This window comes from Cupressus sempervirens, chromosome 2 (assembly GCF_028749045.1).
Source record: "Cupressus sempervirens isolate cs-2001-9-10 chromosome 2, ASM2874904v1, whole genome shotgun sequence".
Lineage (NCBI taxonomy): Eukaryota > Viridiplantae > Streptophyta > Pinopsida > Cupressales > Cupressaceae > Cupressus > Cupressus sempervirens.
In genome coordinates, this window is record NC_143119.1 from 775,214,883 (window position 1) to 775,236,448 (window position 21,566).

Below are 21,566 nucleotides of genomic sequence, written 5' to 3' on the forward strand. Positions count from 1 at the left end.
ACATGCAAATGTCTCAAGCAGATTCTACTTCCCTTTATTGTGACAATCAAGGGGTGCTCAGACTGGTGAGAATTCGGTCTTCCACAAGAGAATCATGCATGTTGGCCTTCATTGTCATTTCATTTTGTAGCTGGTTTAAAATGGATCAGTTTAGTTGCTGTATGCTTGTAAAATTTAGGGGGCAACTTGGTGTAGTTGATATATTGACCATTAAGTCTAAAATAATATCTTTGTAATCCTTTAAATGATTGTTTGATCATTCCATTTAATTCATTCAATTATTTACTAAAACAATCTCTGCAACCATTGGTAGGATTTGTCTTTTCTTGATAGGCAAACAGAATTATGATTTCATTAATTCTTGTAAAGGCAAATCTGTTTACTAACAGGTAGGAATAGAAATAGATTTTGTTGCTCATAGCAGTATCTGCATACACTGTAGAATAATATCACATGACAGAAACATAAAATTGTAGTGCAAGCAGTGATGGAAATAATTTTGTGCGGTGCATTTTAAGAGTTTTTTCAATTGTTTCTCTTTTTTGGGGCTGGGATGACACAATTTAGGCTGTTCGAAGGGTTGTGAAAGGAAATGTTAGCAGGAAGTTTTCTTGCATTTCAAATGTCTCCATACCTGTTTCTGTTACGTATCTCCTTGCAACACTGACAAAAGCTCCTTTTTGATTGTAAAAATAAAATAATATGAAGAGACCTATCTTATCTGAAATTGCCTTGAAATGTGAACATGCACAATTATGGGCACAAGGCTGCTACATGGGACATGCATAATGCAGCTAGTCAAGTGGCATTGGTGCTACCCATATGTGTAATGTACCCATTTTTGTCGGCATCGGAGTTTGAGAGACTAGCCTATTATTGTGATCCTCGTAGGCTAATTATTGTGGATAGAGGGTCTTCCGTGGTAGTAGCTTGGCTTGGGAGGGTCTTATCTTCTCCACAATTTAGTAAGCTATAGGTTGGTCTTCATTTGGCTCAGTCAGATTGGATTTCGTTTGGGCTTAGCTTTGTGTACTTACTATTTGTGGTAAGTTATGTTAATTGAGATGGACCCTTTCTATTTTTTGGAAAGTGCATTTGGTCACATGGAGACATAATAGGTATGATTCCTATTTCAGACAGCATATTTAAATGATGGGTATTTTGGGAATTATTATATTTTTGGAGGCCAAATTATTATTAAATAATTAAATGGCTTATTATAAAATTATAATTTAATGTTATAATTTCATTTAAGTTGAAGGTTGAGTTATCATTGGAAAGTGCAATTTATTAATTAGTTAAGCCAAGTGAGAGAATCCAATGGAAGCTTCTAATTAATGTTGTGTGGTGAAGCTTCTTGAGTGAAGTTACATTTTGGCAACAAAAGGAAATCTGGAGGTAAAAAATACAAGCCCATTTGTTGAGAAAAGGATGCTTGGATATTTATTTGTTTTTGTTGCCTTTGTGGCTTTTTTGAGTTCTGATTTTTGTGTGCCCTTGCTGAAGTATAAGGGTCTGGATGCGGAGTTGTTCCATTGGATCTACAGCTGAAGTATTGTAAATTCAAATCTGAGATTCTATTCTAGATTGTGTTGCAAATAGTTGCTGAGGTAAATCTATTTGCTATCTTCTCCTACTGTTCTCACTGTGTCTAAGGAGGAATTTGTTTTCATTGATTGTTGAACGAATTGGAAGTAATTCATTGGCTCAAGATTGTCTTGAATATCTGAGAATTGCATTTGAGCGTGATCATTGTGCATTTGAAGAAGATCATTTGCCTTCCTTACAGCGGTTTGTTTTAATTCAGTGATATCTATCATTGGGCGGCTGCATTTGTATCGAACAGATCCGAATTGGTATATGCAACTGAGTATTAACCATCTGCGATTTTGTGTGGGGCGGTGTTTGGTATTATAGAGCTGGCTGATCCATATTATAAAGCCTGCGTTTTATAGAATGTGGCTTGGGATTTCCCATTATGGTTACATCTGATGTTTTTGGGTCTACAATCAGCATTGGAGGTTGGTGAGGGTTTTCATAAAAATTGCCCAGTATTTAAGGAGAGTGCTGCAGCATCTCAGGGTTGCATTTTCATTTGGGAAGAAGTTTGCAATGTGTATGGCCTGGCGTCTAAACTTGGGAGTGAATTTCTGCCAATAACAGGTTCCCATGTAATTGTTTGCTCATTTCAAATCATATAGTGTTGGGAGTAGCTTGTTTTGCATTTGTTTTTCCAAGCATATCATTGGAGGATCAGATAGAATAGCTATATTGGTTGTGACAAATAAAAACCAGGTTCCTTCGTTTTTGGGAATTGAATTAGTTTCGAGCAAACTTTATCATATTATGTTATTTTCCATTGACAAGTAAAATTCTGGAAATTCATTTTGCGATGTTAACACTTCTAAATCAACTCCAATATTCTGAAATTTAGTCTATGGGTTTAAATGCAAAGCAACAAATTCAATCATTAGAGGTTGTTTGCCAAGTGTTTGATAAAATGTCAAACCTAGTTTAGTTTTGATTTGGGACCATCAGGGGATATTACAATATGAAATGGCTGAATGTTGCCCTCAATGGAGAGAAATTTAGTCTATGGGTTTAAATGCAAAGCAACAAATTCAATCATTAGAGGTTGTTCGCCAAGTGTTTGATAAAATGTCAAACCTAGTTTAGTTTTGATTTGGGACCATCAGGGGATATTACAATATGAAATGGCTGAATGTTGCCCTCAATGGAGAGCCATATGTTGATTTGTACTTACTTTTAATGTGGTTTGCCCTGTTTTAAATTGTTTTGTTTGATCTTTAATGTTTGACAGTGAATTATCACTTATTCGTTATGTTACATGTTAAACTTTGTATATTTTGTTCAAATTATTGTTATATTTTCAGTATATGTTTAGTGCGGCTGTACGAAACCATACTGATCTGGGTTTAAAAGAATGGCAGATTCTCTCCCCAAACCTGAACCTGAACCTGAACCTGAATCTGAATTCGGTAATGCACGGCTCACATGCTAAACATAATAACAGACGTGAAATTAAATATCAACAGGGATTCTTTAGGACCCTTTCCACTAGCTAAATTTTTCTCAAGAGTGAACAGAGTTTCAAATCAGTACCAAAACCTAATGCTTACATTTGTTAAAGTTTCTTGATAATGATCTTTTTGGTGTCTGTTGCAACTTTTAAATGATGCCAATTGAGGCCTTTGTAACAAGTAGTGTCAGAAGCTTTCAGCCACTTGTTTTGGCATATCTGTCATCCAATTACAGTTGACCTTTTATATAATGTATCATAAGAGGATTTTCTTGTACAGCATTGAGTTTAAATTGGTGCTACCTGGGTGCAGCTGACGATGAATCTGTCTAAAACGTATGGTTATCTTAGGTTAACAAGGTTACAAATTTATTTTTTCAAGTGAGCGTCCAGTGTAACTTTCACATGTGCATTGTACATTTAGCATATATTGTGTTCCTGTAGAAAGGAATTCGGTGTTCTAGAATAGGTAAAGGGCTGTGCTCTGAGTTTTGTTGTGGTACAGAGCAATATTCAATGTAGGTAATATTTGCTGTAATTATTGCAAGTGAAGCATAGATAGTAAATTTTTAACTAATTTTTTTGTGTCTAATAATTTATGAAGTCTTGGTCATGCTATTTCAACTACTATCGTATTCATAACAATTTCTGCAATTCTAATGTCTTCTTTGGCAACACAGATATGAATTCAAAATGAATCATGAAGACTGGGTAAGTACAGTCAAACCTCATTTGGGACGTGAAATATCAGTACGGGTGAGTACAGCTTTAAAGACCAGCGAAGAAAAAATTCAGGCTTGCCTTAAAGCAAGAAATGAAACGCGTGAAGCTTTCTGCAATCTTTTGAAGGTACTCATTTCTCACAGTATCACATGTTAGGTCTTTTTCTTCCTGGAAATATTAAAGTTCTAAAGTTGGTAACTATGTTTCTCTGAGTTAGTTGGATGGGGATTGGTAGCTCAAGTTTCAGGGATGGTGGAGGATTACTTAACCTTTGGGGAGTATTTGGGGATGGCAAAGTTTATATATACTTATAAGTGTACAACTTTGTAATTGATTTTCTAATAATTATTAGACATTCTTAGTAGCTGAAATTTAAACATAAAAGTGAAATGCAAATTTGAATATGAAACTATGCAATGAATGTTTGATTGTGATATTATTGATGATCCTGAAATATTTTATTTAATTTTATAAAAAATAGTAGTTTGTTTGTAAAACAACTATTAACATAGGGATGTTATGATGTAGCTAGTACCTCTCAAGTAGATGGATCTGGATAACTTTGGTAACTTCCTAAGGGATAAAATGTCTCTGGGAACTAGGAATATCCTAAAATGTCCCAGGGCTTGGTAGACAATTGTAATGCCCCCTTTATGTATTTCTCTAAAGATGTTGGTGTTAAGGTTGTAGCTTTTGTCAGATTTATTTCAACATGAGATACCTTGTTGATGGTAAATCATGAATAAGATAAATATCTTATATATATAATATATATTATATATGTAATGTAATATATATTATACATTATATATTATTATATAATAATATAATAATATATTACATATATGGTTAACATATTAATATTACATATATGCTTAAGATGAGTTACATATATGGTTATTTATATTACTCATATTAATATGTTTAGTGATGTTTAACCATAGAGGCATGTCTCTTCCTAAGACATGTCTCTTCCTCTCATATTTATAAGCCTTCATTTGCATTTGGAACACAATCAATAAAATGACATTATTAGTACATTTGCAGTGATCCTAGAAACTAACATGGTATTAGAGCCAACTACAAATGTAAGAAATCCCCACCTAATATAGAGGAGTTTTTTAACTATTGGATGGAGATTTTCATTAGAGACAAATATGGAGAAATAAGATAATATAGGTCAAAAATGTATTTACCTAGTTTGAGAAGATAAAGTTTTACATTTAGAATATCGCATGGCAAAGTCTATCGGAATATTATGATTTTTATATATGGAAATTTAACATCCCCTCATTTCCGAATGAGGCCAACCAATAATACTAATGTCACAGTTTATTGAACTTGAATTTTTATTTGGTTTACCACTATCGAGTGTGATAAAACATTGATATCTACCATAGTTGACCTTGATCATATTGGTGTTTCCTACAATATTTGTTTCAGAGAATATTATTGTTCATAGTTGCATATAAATGGATAAGTGTATCACAGGGCGATTGATATTTGAGATTGAGAGACATTCAATGAGTTTAAGTTTGACTCGAGAGATACACAATCAATTCCTTGTTTCTCATCAGCACAAATTCCTTATGGTCATCAAAGGAATCATAATTGATGACTACATCATGCAAAGATCCTAAAAAATTACGCCGAATTCAAAAGCCTCCTAAATATTGTTTTCATCTTGTGCATACGAGAGGTTGTCTCAACTAAGATCATACAATACATTGAGCGCTCAACATTACAACTAGTGTTGATCGATAAATGCATAATACCTCTAACATCAAGAAAGAGGGAAGTCCATTACATTATATGGAATGAAGTTAACCATACAGGATTGACGTCGAACATTCCTTAGTATATTAGCCAGAGAATAAATTAACAACGGAAGGGAATATATAAAGACAGAAGAAAAATATATTACAAATAACAAATAGAAATTGCAATATCGGATTGAGTATATTTGCTGGAGTTTGTATACTAGCAAATTCTATAAGTCGTAAAAATTCATTGTGGAAGTACCTTTAGAATTGGGGAGGATTTTGCTAAAATTGCAAATACAATTTCATCAAAGGATAAAGATCCGTCCAAAAATATTAGTGTCATTGGCTCGATCAACAGATTTTCTTTGTTGGAATTGAAGTAAGAAATATAGTCGCTAATATCAAATCGAATTCATATATATGACGGATGATACAAACAAGTTGCGGTGCATAATCATATGGCTACTTTGTTTTAAAATACTATGATTTAGTTTTATATTGGGTGTTGCTTATGTAATCATGATCAAAATGGAGTTTTGGTGCCACTTGTGTGGCTGCTGTATATAAGACAACAAAATCATGTGCAATTAAAACAAACTATTGTTTATTACTCTAATTTGTATGATAGAAGTTTGGAACGTTGGTTTGAATAGTGATGTGGTCAAATTAAAGACACATTATAGTAAGATCAAACATGGAGAGGGCACTCAATGCTTGTCAAATTCCAAGCGGTGAATTATAAGTGATGATGAAGGCATTGAGGCATCAAGAATCAACCCATTAGAGGTAAGTATAAGGTATATATCCTTTAATGTTTAATAAAATATTATGGGATTTATGATCCGTGTGTATTATATTTGTCTTCCTCGTATCTTATTATTTCAATGTGTACTATAAGAGTTATGTGCCTTGATTTTTATCACAGGAAGAGGGAGATTGAGATTTAGACAAAGACTGACTTGAAAAAGAGGGAGAAGATAGAGGATATGAATCAGTCAACTTTTAGTGATCTCGATCATATTTGATTCAAAGGGAGTAAACCATGTTGAGAGGGATTCTCCAGTTATCAATAAATTATAGTAGTAAAAAAGAATGTGATTTGTGAATATGCTTTTTTCACTATGTGATTTTTAGTAGGCCTACCCTTGTGTACATCATGAGGAAGTGATGTACACCATGAACGTACAATGAAAGGAGATGAGATTGCATGTTACAAAATAGGGCAGACATATTGTGTTCCCTGTACATCATCAAATGTGAGATGAGACAAAGGACTTGGAAATAATTGAACTAAGGAAATATTAAAAGTGTGTCATGTGGTGCATGGTGTATCAAAAATCGTTAAACTCAAATTTATAGGAGATAATCACATCTTCTCAACGCAAAGGCTTGGAGGTTTCAACATCAAATTTCCTTTTATCAATTTTGTTGTATGGTTATAGATCAATTTGGAGGAAAGTATGAATATACTTACTAGTCATAATTTAATATTCAACCTGCAAGTTTTATTGTATGAGATTCATCACTAAGAAAGTTGAAATGAAAGTACATTCACCATGTGCTGTCAAATTTCTGGATTTGATTGTGTATAATTTTTTTCATGTTCTCTTTTCTCTCTAGCATCCTGATGATGGATCATGTAGTATGATCCGAAACGTTGATGTAAAAAAATTATACACAATCAAATCCAGAAATTTGACAGCACATTAGCATGGATTGTGGAAATCTAATAGATTACATTCACCATGTTAAAGTTTAAAAGACCATGATATAGAGGTTGATAGGACTGAAAACTCTATAAAATGGAATAAGTGGAAATTTTACATTGAAGAGGGAAAGAATAACCAGTGTTTTATCCCCCATTATTTGACAAATGCCTATATGGAGATAAATTTTGACATGTGGATCTTCATTGAGAAACTTGTATGAAGGGTGTACAGGAAAAGAAGAATTACACATTAGGTAGCTTATGACAATAGCTTGAAAGAAGTTGTGATCACGTTGGATAAAGTGAGGCTCTTGAAGAAAATATTTTTGATGATTGAAATTATGAGTATCCTTCTACATTAAGAGGGAGTATGTAATGTCCCCTTCTCCACACTACACCTAATGGCACCTTGGTGATCCATCTTTCCATCCAGAGAGGCTAATGACATTTGTTTTGAGGATGCCAGCTAGTCACAGGGATCTATTCGGTTTCATTGGGGGAGATATTTAAGTGGGAACTCCTAAGGTTAAGTCACTTTATTTTATTAAGTTGATTTATAAAGTACTTTATCATTTAAAGTCACTTTATGACAAAAATGACTTAAGTGACTAAAAGTCAAAATAGGCTTTTACCCCACATTGCTTAGTTGTTGGCATCTTCCCTCACATCGAGGTTACAAAAGCAAGCATCTGCATTGGGATTATCACCATGAAATATATCAATATTTAAAGATAATTCCGGTTGGTTAAATGCAACTGTGCTTTCTTAAGGACAAAACCCTTTGAGATAAGTTGGGAAACTGGACGTAGCCCCAGTCTCTCATAGGTGGTTGTATCAGATTTAAGAATGGAGGATGTAGATCAGTATATGAGGCAACAGGTTCACATTTTGAGCAGGAAGTAAGATGCTTTGATAGGTATGTACGAATTCCTTGGAATGTATTAGTTGGAGAAAGGGTATGATAGAAGTCCACTAAAATTCGAAGAGCTAGGAATCCGTATAACAGTAAGGGTGTAGGCTACATATTTGCAGAACTAGCTGAATCACTCCTTGAAGTAAGATAACAGAGTTAGAGTAGGAGACTGGGAGAAGTTGCGGCAAGAATCCATGGGAAGTGTGAGGGAGTAACTTCCGCAGACCATCCAACAATCATGCCTAGATTACAAGGTTGAACGCAGAGGTAGCAAGAGTGAGTATGGGTCCACAAGACCGAGTGCAGGCCGTAAGTTACCTCGATGGGTGCATAGCATTGGTTATTGCAGAGTTTAGGGTGGTCACTGACGAAGCATTCTCATCACCAGGGTTGGCTTCAGTAGTAACGTAGGGATACAGTGGCAGGGCTTGAGTGTTTTGAGAGCCATAATCAGAAGGGGAAAGTCCCAACTAGGACATATTAGCAGCTGCACATCATCATTCAACTTCCATTGTTTTGTTGTATCTTGCCTTGTAATCAATGCGTACATACAAACTTGTTGTATGGATGTATGAATTTTCTAAATGGTGCATTAAATTGGGTAGTGGATTACTAATGTTCTTGCTTTTGGTAAAAAGGATATGACTAGCTGAGTTATTCTTCTCCAGCATTCTCTTATATTGAATTTAGTTATTCCTATTACTATTTCGTAAATTTGGCAATAACTATTGAAGGGATAGTCTAGTAGTATCAACATTTTCAGCATCCAAGTTGCACACAAACTATTTGTGAAAATTGCATGAGTCAGATTTTAATTTATTTTATTAGATCAAGAGGGGTAATCTTTCAGAGTATGACACTTCTTCGAAGGCAATGCAAGAGCTTAGAAGATCAATACTCAGAGGGAGTCTAGAAATACATGTGTGTGGCTACATGATTTTGATGGGCCCACTCTTGAGTGCATCATGAAGAAGTATTGACTTATTACTGGAGAATCTAAAGATTGATATCAAATTCAGTGTGAGTTCGACAGGCATCCTTGGGTGAAGAGAGCTTCTGAGGAAGTAACTAGAGGACTTGACTTATTAGGATCGATGTTTGGTGGGAGAATTTCGAGGTGCAATCTTTTGTGAATGACATCTGCCGTATGAGGAGAAGTTCTAAGTGAAATTCCTTGTAATGCTTTCTTCTCTATGGAGAAAAATTAAGGTGAAATCCTTTGTACCACCCTTTGACTGGGTTCATGGTGGTTACTATTTTACATATGATATGTAATGAAAGTTGACTATCTTTCATTGACATATATAAAGAGAAGGTAACCATTATAAGATGATGATCTTATAAATGGTAGACCTGTTACCACGACAAACTTCATTAAATTGTTCAACCACCCTCTGACTGGGTTCATGGTGGTTACTATTTTACATATGCTATGTAATGAAAGGTGACGATCTGTCATTGACATATATAAACAGAAGGTAACCATTATAAGATGACAATCTTATAAATGTTAGACCTGTTATCATGACAAACTTCATTAAATTGTTGTCCCAGAGTGCTGAAAATCATGATAATGAATAGACAAAAGTTAACCATTATAAGGTGGCTATCTTATAAATGGTAGACCTGTTATCATGGTTCTTTGGGCCGGATTTTGCCGGACACCATGACATAGTTACTTCTATAGATTACACTTTAAGGTGGTGTTTTAAAGTTATGGAAATTGCTTCAATTTTGTGTTATGAAAGATGAGAAATTTAGCCTCATAGTGAATTGAATATCATACTGAAATGATATTGCTTCATATTCTTGAGAGCATAATGTGTTGTATAAATCCTCCCTAGCTAGGAGGGAGTGTTAAGGTTGTAGCTTCTATCAATTTGATTTTAACATGAGATACCTTGTTGATGGTAAATCATTTTAAAGATAAATATCTTATATATATAATATATATAATATATGTAATGTAATATATATTATATATATTATACATTATATATTATTATATAATAATATAATTACATATATAGTTAACATATTAATATTACATATATGCTTAAGATGAGTTACATATGTGGTTATTTATATTACTCTTATATTAATATTTTAACTAGTGATGTTTAACCATAGAGACATGTCTCCTCCTCTCATATTTATAAGCCTTCATTTGCATTTGGAACACAATCAATACAATGGCATTATTAGTACATTTGCAGCGATCCTAGAAACTGACAGTTCGGACTATCTACTTATGATGCAAATGTAAGATACTTCTTGCTAATACTTCTCATAGAGTAAAATGCTACATCTTGATGCTTTGCTATAGTTATTTTGATACTTTTTGAAAGTGCTATAAGTTAAATGTATTATAATTGATGTACTCTAAGTTGATGAGTCATGCAATAAATGGATATCCTTGATCCTCAGATATGCAATATATGAACTTTATGGATTTGATATGATGGAGTTTATCTTGCTGGCGTAGATATAGCTATGTGGATTATGCAATTGATCTTCTCCTTATCGCCTATGGCAATGAAACAATAATTGCTATTCCTAATGGTACCTTAGAATTATGTAACAACGCTGTGATTTAGGTCTGATATGACTTCCCCTTTAGGGTAATCACTTGTCTGATATACTGATTCAAACAGTGAAGCTTCTGGGTGCTATGCTTGAATGATGTCTTTGAATATATTCAACTAGTTACCTTGGGAGGGCTACTGCTCACTTAGAGTGATTCTAAATATGGATGACATAAAAACACTAATATTTGATGGCCCAAATCAACGATGGAGAGTGCCTTCTTATATCCTATGCTTGGGTTGAAAATTCGTGTAAAAACATGACCTGTGCCTCTTCTTAGATCGTATTATTCCATTATGAATACTAATCGCTGCATAAATCAGATTGAATTGCTTTCCTTACTCGTAACCTCTTAACATATGACCCTCAATCCTGTTATTGCCATTCAGTATCCCTTTATTGATATTAGTCTGTAATATGTTTGATTTGTGAACCCAATAATTATCGTTGACCTCCTACGTCTGTGTTAAGACAATCATGCGGTGGGACTATTCCATATGCAATCCTTGATGATTACATGATTCTTCAAGTCGATGTTTGTGTAGACCCAGCGGCCGAGGCTTTGTCTCTCATTAGTATATATACCACCGTTTCATCCTTTACTCAATAATCCTAGATATCTGATTGCTGGAGGGTAATGGCTTGCTGACTGTACACATTTTGGTGCCGATTTCTCCACTAGCTGATTGCATGATTTCCTCTGCCTTCGATGGTCCCTCTCTTACACACTGCATAGTCCTTCGTTTTATTATATGTTAAATATTGTATATTATATATTACATGGTAATCATATTAATATAGGGTATACATTATGCATATTACTTATGATAGTATTTCAAGGTTGCGCAGGGGACAGGGGTACTTGGGTAGTTCAGTTTTTTGTAATACAATTTAATATTTTATAGAAAATCTGAAAATATGAGTCATGAGATTGAATTGTCAAAACAAGCACAAAGATAAAGTTTGCAGACATAATATATTGTTTTCAGTTTCAGATTTGCAATATGTTTGTATAATGTAATAATATAAATGCTAAATGTTTAGATGCATAACGAATAAGGCGAACATTAAATGTGAACAAGAAGATCATAAATCATATAACAATGACCTTATTGGAAATGATGAATTTTGGACTCAAATAGTGATAAAGTTTACTATTAATTAGTATTGTATCAAAGTATCAAACAAATTACATAGTGAATCAAGCTTGATAACCAGCAAGAGCTGAGATGCAAACAAAAGTTTGAAATCTTTATCAAGGTCCTTAGCTATGATGCTCTCCATTGAGTACTCTATACTTGGTTACGTGTACCAAAACCCACAACGCGTCCCAAAGGTATGGGTATGACTAGCCGTGCAACATAGTGGTAGTTATATTATTATAATGTATAATACATAGTATTTTTATTTTAATTATATTATATTTTTATTTGATTTATATTTTCAATAAATAAATTATTATATACTTATTTGATTTATATTTTCAATAAATAAACTATTATATACTTATTTAATTTATATTTTCATAATATTATTTATTTATTTGTATATATTTTTATATTTTACTTTTATAATCTAGTTATTATAATCTTATTATCTAATGATTATTTAATATCAATTTTGATTTTAAAGTAGGGTTATCACAATCTTGCCCTCTGAAATCTGGCTTGTCCTCAAGCAGAGATTGAAAGGTCATTGAGTCTGATCCACGAGCTATTATCTTGATATCATCCTAGGTTGTAGATTTGCTTCATTTATGTTTTCTTCTAAGGGAGAGTTATAAACTAGGTCATCTTGTAAATGACTTATATTCATGACCTTTATATCTTCTAAGTTATCTTTAGATATTCTGTTCTTCTTTGATCAGCCAAAAAGTATAGAGCAAGGCACAAAGCATACACTTGAAAACACAAAGACACATGAATGCATGAAGAGACTAATCATACACATTGTTGCATAAAGACGCAAAACATACAAAAAGTATACACATTGATGCACAAAGACATGATGTTTATTGTTGTAAACATGGAGTATACACCCAATATAAAATTGGTTAGATTCCTTGATTGACCCCCACGATTTACAATTTTTAATAAGCCAGGGTAAGGGTAATGAGATACAGAAAACTATTTCACCACTATGCTCTTGACTATAAACCTTGTAATCATGAAGTGCAAACATATACCCATATAGATGACATTAGCTAGCTTGGATGTATATATCAATTCAATATGCAATCTTCTATGCTATTATCATTATTTATCTAGCTCATAAAAATTGAGTTATGGTAAGTTAATCGAAGCTAATCCCACACTAAGCCCAAGAGTGGAACTTTGCCCCCTTGGCTTCGCTGGCATGTATTATGCATCCATGCAAGGTGGTCTACTTAGCTAGAAGCTTAATTTACTTAACAATTTATGCCTCATCCCTAGTAGTTAATAAGCTTAACATGGTAGGAATGATAGGGAATCACAACGGGATGCTCAACTAAACCAATCTATGCCCAAGAATGGAACTTTGGCCTCCTTGGCCTTGGTGGTAGAACCTTGGCATCCACTGGGGTGGCCTACTTAGATGGTAGTCTTAACCTCTTAGCTTGTTCAGCCTAAGTGCAGTAGCAGAACTTTGGCCCCCTTGGCCTTGATGGCAGAATTTTGGCATCCATCAAGATGGTCTACTTAGATGGCAATCTTACTTAATTGTCCAACCTAAGCCTACGAGCAGAACTTTGGCCCTCTTGGCCTTGATGACATAAATTTAGCATCCATCAAGGTGATCTACTTAGATGGCAATCTTATAATTGTCCAACATAAGCCCAAGAGCAAAAGTCTAGCCCTCTTGGTCTTGATGGCATAAGTTTGGCATCCATCAAGGTGGTCTACTTAGATAGCAATCTTATTTCTCTTAATTGTCCAACCTAAGTCCAAGAGAAAACCTTTGGCCGTCTTTGCCTTGACAACAGAACTTTAGCATCCATCAAGGTGGTCTACTTAGATGACAACCTTAAACATCTATTATGGTAAGAGTGGTATGGGGCATGTAGTGGGATTCTTGACATGTCCTTTGTAAGCCCAAGAGTGGGAATTTTACCCTCTTAGCCTTGATGGCAGAACATTGGCATCCATCAAGTTGGTCTTCTTAGATGATAACCTTAATCCTCTTACCTACATCTCTACCCTATGTCAAATTTATATTCCTTCTTGTTCTTGCATGGATTTCAAAAATAGAGTATACATATGAATATATGAAGCTTTTTACAGAATTTCAATTTTAAGCACTGATTTATATTGTCACTACTAGAGTTGCAACTCAAAACTCCATTGGGTTTTCACCCCTTAATTATTTTCTTGGATGTCTTTGTGAGCATGCTTTCATTTCTTGTTTGGTATCTTCTATTTCCCCATCAGGAATAGCCTCTAATCTGCAGGCTTAGCTCCTTTTTCCAGATATATGTCCCAACTCCCTTAGTCCTTTGCACTTGAAGCACAAATTCTTCCTCTTCAATTTGTCACTTGCATTGTCCTAATTTGCATTATACCCACGCTCCCATGGTTCTTTGCAATGTTAGCATGACTCCTTTTTTTGGTATTCTCTCCTATGTCTTCTTTATGAGGATGCTTAAAGTGTGTGTGTGTGTGTTGATGTATAGTTCTTGGGTCTACCCTTTGCTGGATGTATGTCAAACTTCAATGCCTTTTGTATTGCCTCTTCCAAGTTTGCTGGATTGAAAGTGCTTACCGTGCTTTTGATTGATTCTTTCGAACTTTCTGTGAATAGGTAAGTGAGCATTGACAAATTTCCATTACCATGACTGTCGACCTTTCAGCCGACCTTTCAAATTTGGTGGCAAATTCTTCCACTGTCCTTTGCTTAAGTTGGGCTAAATGTTTGAAACTTTGAAGTACAATTGTTGGCGTGTTCTATCAAATCTTTTTATAAGCTTTTGTGGTAGCTCATCATAACTTATTATTCGTTGGTGAACTTGGGTGATAATGCTATGATGCCAACACTTATGGGCTGCCCCTGTTAAATGAAGCACTGCTAACTTAATGGCATTTTCTTCTGTAATGGGACTTCATGAGAGACATGTCTAACTTGTGCACCAGTGAATGTGCTGTGATTTTCCCTCATCCTTCAATGTTTGGAAGAGTTATTTTAGTCACTCTGTCTTTTAGGTCTTTATCTTTTGGTGTCTTTCTTTTCTTATTAAAGTAAGCTTTCATTTTAACATCACAATCTTTAAAGGAGATATCCTCCCTATGTTCTGGATCAATTCTAGAATATACCTCTACAATTTCATAAATATTCTCCACTGGGGGTTCATTGGTCTCATCTTCGTCTTCCTCTATTTGTTCCTTGCCGGTTTAGGAAGAATGGCCTTGCTGGTTGAGAATTTTGTACCCTAGGAGAACCATTATTGTTATTTGTGGAATAGTTGGAATTTAAATCTCTTCCATTGTCACTCATACTTTGAATGACTTGAAGGAGGAGTTGGTTAGGTCTTCAATTCCTCTCATTTTGCTCCACAAGGGCTTGAGTGGTTTGGGTTATGTGTTCCATGCAGACCCTCCATTCATTTCTCATTTGGTCACTCATTGTGGTTGTAAGCTTTCTTTTCTCTCTTTCCGTATGCTCTTAGAGCCCTTTGGCTATTTTGCATCAACTACTTCTCACAGGATGGCAGGAAAGATGCTCTGATACCACTGGAATGTCCCCTTTATGTATTTCTCTTAATACATTGGGACTATTTACTTATGATGCAACTTTAAGTTACTTCTGTCTAATACTTGTAAAACGAAATACATTATCTTGATGCTTTGCAATCCTTTTTTTAATGATACCATTTATGTAGTGATTATAACCTTCAACTTGATCACTTATCGTTATGAACTGCTATAAATCAAATGTATTACAATTGGTGTACTCTAAGTTGATGAGTAATGCAATTAATGGATATCCTTGATCCTTAGACCTGCAATATATGAACCTCATTGATTTGATATGATGAAGTTTATCTTGCTGTCTTTGATATAGCTATTTGAATTATGCAATTGATCTCCAAACAATACTTGTTATTCCTAATAGTACGTTAAGAAGTATGTAATGATGCTGTGGTTTTGGTCTGATATGACTTCCCCTTATGGGTGATCGCTTGTCTGATATACTGATTCAAACGGTGGTGCCTTTGGGTCCTATGCTTGAATGATGTCTTTTAATATTCAATTAGTTATCTTGGGAGGACTGCTTCTCACTTAGAGTGATTCCAAATATGGATGACATAAAAACACTAATATTTGATGGCCCGAAATAATGATGGGAATGCCTTCTTATATACTGTGCTTGGGTTGAGGAGTTGTGTAAAAACATGACCTGTGCTTCTTCAATTGTATTATTCCATTAATAAAATTTAATACTAATAATTGCGTAAACCAGATAGAATTTCTTTCCTTGCTCGTAACCCCTTAACATATGATCCTCAATTCTAAGGTGGCCACTTGCTGCCCAATAATTAATATTAGTCTGTAATATGTTTGATTTCTGACCCAAGAATTTTTGTTCACCTGCTACTTCTGTGTTAAGGCAATCATACTGTGGGAGTATCTCCGTCATCTTTGATGATTACGTGATTCTTTAAATCACTTTTTGTGTAAATGTAGTCGCTGAGGCTTTGTCTCTAACAGTGTATATAGTTATACCACCGTTTCATCCTCTACTGAATAATCCTAGACATCAGATAGCTGGAGGATAACGGCTTGCAGACTCTACGCATTTTGGTGCTGATTCCTCTGCTAGCCGATCGCTGGATTTCCTGTGTGTTCGATGGTCCCTCTCCTATACACTGCTGATTCCTTCATTATATTATATGTTAAATTTTGTTTATTATATATTACATGGTAACAAAATTAATATATGGTATATATATTACATATTAATTATGATAGTATTTATATTATTATAATATATAATGCACAGTATTTGTATTATAATTATTTTAGTTATATTTTCATATTTATATTTATTGATTATATTAATTATTTATTTATATATATTTTTCTTTTTAAATAATTAATTAATTTATTAAAATCTTATTTTTAATTAATTATTAATTATTAATTCCAATTTCAAAGCTGGGATATCACAGGGAACTAGGGATACCCAAAAATGCCCCAGGGCTTGATAGACAATTTACAAAAAGGACCTCGATAACACTAAAATAACCCTAGAATGTGAGAAAAGATTCTGAAAGGAGTAGGTGGGAGAATATTTTTTCAGCGTCTCCAAAATGTCCAGGACAGCCCCAAGGGAGGGAGATTTAATTTAACAGTACACAGGCTAATACTTGAAATTTATGCAAATTGATACTTTTTCGAGTTCTGGTTTAGCTGCGAGAACCATCAATGTTATATACTTAGTTCCATTGTGAAAATCTGTGGTAAAGGATGCAGTATTTATGTTTTTGCTCAGGAAACATATTTCCTAGCCATGCAGAAGATGCTTTTCAACAATGATGACAAGATAGGTCCAGCCTGTGTAATGCAGTAAATAATAGCTTAAGACATTTTGTTTATTTGCTTTTTTCACTGTACAACTTTCTTTGGTGGAACTTCTATTGTTTGAGTCACAATTAATTCAAGGTTCATTGTACGAGGAACCCTTTATTTCATCTGTGAGAATGTTACAGACAAAGGCTGATCAAAGATACATCTATACAGGTTAGTAGAAGCTTATTGCACCCTGCTTCGTGGTTCAGTATATCATTGACCATGAATAGTTTGTCACACATTTATCGATATGATGCCAGAGCTATTTTTGGTAGTTAGAAGCAGAAAGACATCTTTGAATGGAAGACTCTGGATTCAATAATTGAATTTTTCTGGTTCTTGGATGTAGTTGGTTATAAGATGTAGAGTTCTGATCCAAGGCTTCTTCTGTAGTGCCTCTATCTTGGATCAATGCTTATATTTTAACTCTATTTTCCTACTTGACTTATTTTATTTATTCTATTCTCTCAATTTTTATAACAATTCATTTTTTTATACCGTTATATTTTGTTTGTACTGTCTGATGTTTGTTTCAGAGACAGGAATATTCATGATATCTTCTGTTGTGATTAGGTTGCTCGAATCAAATCTTAAAGGACTAGGCTCATTCAATGTTTTCTGACACATATCATTCTAGTATCTTCTAATTGTTTACAATTAAAACTCAAAACTTACTCATTTGGTATCATAACCTGTATTTGTGCTTCTGTTGTCATTTGTGCATTATATCTTCTGTTGTGATTTGTGCCTGTATTAGAAGTACTGGAAAATGGTGTTCATGCAATCTTTTCTGGCAAAGTTTTTGTTATAATTGTTTTGTGCATTCTACTCTTTCCATTTTCTCTGGTGTTATAATGTTCGATGAATATTCAGTTAATATTTTTGGGGAAATATTGGTTATTAACGTATCTTTGAATTTGATATATGCAAATATACATTTTAAGGAAAAGGCATACTGGAACATTAGACATTATCAACATGTTCCACAATAAAAATAAATCAAACTTTATACTGTTTACTTGTTTCCTAAGAGTTGCAGTTTATAAGCTCCATTTTTCTCTCACTTATAGTTATAGTAACTTTAAATCATGTAGAATTGCTCGTACATCTTAAGGTGATTACTAATATTCATTTTACAGGATGATGGAATATTGGTAATTCCCACTGTCCCCATTTTACCTCCCAAGCTCAGGTCAAAGAATAGACAATTGGAAGAGTTCCGTTCTAGGGCATTCTCAGTATTGAGCATCTCTGGCATGTCCGGATGCTGTCAGGTATAAATTTGTAATGACGAATAAACTGAACAAATTGAGAACACAGACAGAGAATACCTGTATGCTAGCCTTGAGTAGTGAATAGTATATTTTGTATAAATCAGCAACTACGTATTGGAAGTTTCATTTAATTTCATATGCCATTAGCGAAGATGTAATTGAACTACAAAATACGGATGATGTTTGAATCTGGATATGATTGCAGGCCACCATACCTTTGGGGAAGCATGAAGGATGCCCCTTAGCAGTGTCATTAATAGCGAGGCATGGAGCAGACAGGTTTTTACTAGATACCATTAAGGATCTTCATCCTTCTCTTCAGGAACAAGCTGAGATTGCATCAAATAAACAATCCTCAATTGCTGGTGGTAGTCAAATAGATGCAGCAGAGAACTACAAAGAAAAGGTAGTCTAGCTAGCAGTTCATTTTTATTGACATATTTTCATTTAAAAGTAGAATCAATTTATTGGATGAAACTGTGAAAACACATAGATGTAATTGTTTTTCCGTGACGTTTATTAAAATTGGTACTTCATTAGTGATTCCGAGATTGAGTCCTGTTTTTCACCCAAGTGTTTCATTGTTGATTATTAAGGGCCACTATGAAATTAAACAACCAATGGCATAGAGGCACCAAACCTATCATGCAGTTACCCTAGTTTGCATTTATTTTCTATCACTCTCATTCATACTTATCTATCTAATATTCTAGACTACATTTAATAATCAATATGTAAGTATACTACATTTTTTTATTGTGTACCTAGTTTTTTTTTTTTGATAAGTAATAGGCCATGGCCGAATTATTTATTAATATTAAATCTATTTTACAACCCAGCTTACTTGGGGCATTGGTGGGAAAGAGCTGGGTGGAGAAAACCTCCAGTCTATCCCTGAGAGCAATAGAAAAGATTCTTAAAGTTGCATCTCCTTACAAAAATCCCGTTTTACACACATGGTGTATTGCTGCAGAGTCTCCTATTTAAATTAATTTACATCTTCTTAGAAACATCACATTTTAAACATCCCATTTGCAAGAATGGGGTATTGTTGAGGATTAGAAGTGTCCACCTTTTACATTGTGTGACAATAAAATACGACACAATGTAATTACATTACAGATCCATCTTTTTCCAACTCTTCAATACTCTCTGTCTAAATACACCTTCAGTTTTCCTGAGTGTCTTCTGAGCCAATTGTGCTATATGGTTCATCTGAGGATCTTGACCATGCAGTTGCCATAAATACAAAGACTACCTTACCAAAGGGATTAGAGCCACGAAACTCAAAGCATGCACGTTTTACCGAAGTCATGTTAGCCCCAGCTCATTAAACAAATACAAGCAGATGAGATGCTCACATCAGTTTTAACGTTACTTACGTTGCTGGTAAGTAATTAATAGATTAATCAATACCAGCCTGTAACAATACTTATCTTGCTACAATAATGGTATTCCATAGTATCAGAAACAACTAATTAATTGTTAACCGCAGCAGGAATATATAAGCAAAAGCCTTATCAATCTTCTAATTTCAAGTATGACAGAACTTTCCATTTTCAAACCCTTTACCTTCTTATTAATACATCATAACTACTTTCAACATTCCTCTATCAGAAGAAGAAAGTAAAAAGTGAGAAAGTAAGAGACATATTTCCAAGAAAGCTACAAAGCTTCCAATAACTGAAGAATTCAAATATGCACAGATTCATGAGACCTTATCTAAATGCCAATGAAGACTGAAGTACTGAATATTTCCCATCCAAATATAGGAAATACGTTCCTATCAGCAGTCCTATTTAAGTCTAGCTTACGAAATATTCAGGATACCCTATCCGCCTATCCATAGTTCAGTCATGATCCATTGAGAGATTAAATTGAGGGTTAGAAAATGGTATACATCCTGTACTTGTATAATTCGTATACCTGTTATAAATATGCCTTGTATAGGAATTACATACATATGATTCAATATACCCAATTTAAAACCCTCAACTTAGCAGTTTTAGCTTAACATCCAGAAAATATCTAAAATCACAGAAACTAAAATTGAATATATTCATTTACTGATAGAGAATGGATCATTCAAACACAACATACGGCTCCTTCAAAGTGTATAATTATAATTTTCATATTAGTCATCTGTATTGTAAAATGTCTATGAAATCACTGTTCATTTTGAGAAATTAACAAAATAGGCCTCACTATCAAAATATTCTGTAGACTTTTTATTGCTTAATTGGTGCCAACCTACCAGAAAATATATTAGGGGTCTGATACATTAGAGTAATGCATAGTATGCACGAAGTCCATACCTTAAATAATAAGCTGCAATCCTTCCTACTGATGTAATGACCAATATAAGAGCGTGCTGCCCTATATATGATATAAATAATGTTAATACTATAACTTAGATTCTCATACTGGTCTGACTGTGCAGACCGCGCAATCATCTTCTCTCATTGAATACAATTTTAATGGCTATTAATACATCACCCTTTCAATAGGCATGATCAACGATCCTTGATAATGATTATTGGTTAGCATTAAACATTAACTAATCTAGTCATGTTTGTTAACATGAAATTCTTCACTAAGCTCCGATCTTGAGAAAGTGTTGTGGGCCAACCTAGATAGGGTCATGTCCCTTTAGGTGACATGCCTTTTGGTTATGGTATATAAGGAGTGTATTGTTGTAGTTAAAGGACACACATTGGAATACAAGTCCGCTCCTCTAAGTAACTCTGCCTCAAATCAAATACTTGCTGTGATAAACATATTTTCAGAAGGATAATTAATATTATCATTTTATTTTAAGGTCAGATACATAAGAAGATCAGAACAGAAAGAACATTAAGGTATTATCTCAGATCTGAAACTTAGAATTTACCGAAACTTCACAAATTAGGGCTATACTTTATGTCACAATCTTAAAATTAACCATGCAATCAGGCCTATTCCTTAAGTAAGCTCACATCCACATAGGTGGTCCTAGAGCTTGATGGGCCAGCACCATC

The 21,566-nt window shown here is 34.1% G+C and overlaps 1 protein-coding gene across 2 annotated transcripts in view; it reads left to right on the top strand.

The window, feature by feature from the left end:
• Positions 1-21,566, top strand: part of LOC149575767 (translocon at the outer membrane of chloroplasts 64-like) — a 147,492-nt gene that overhangs the window by 91,791 nt on the left and 34,135 nt on the right. For both annotated transcript variants that reach the window (XR_016360230.1, XM_089815553.1), the window contains exons 7-9: positions 3,721-3,889; positions 18,415-18,549; positions 18,755-18,955. Coding sequence is in view for 1 of the 2 variants with exons in the window: in XM_089815553.1 (XP_089671679.1) it covers positions 3,721-3,889; positions 18,415-18,549; positions 18,755-18,955 (505 nt within the window). In the remaining variant the exon portion in view is untranslated. The remainder of the gene's footprint in view (positions 1-3,720; positions 3,890-18,414; positions 18,550-18,754; positions 18,956-21,566) is intronic.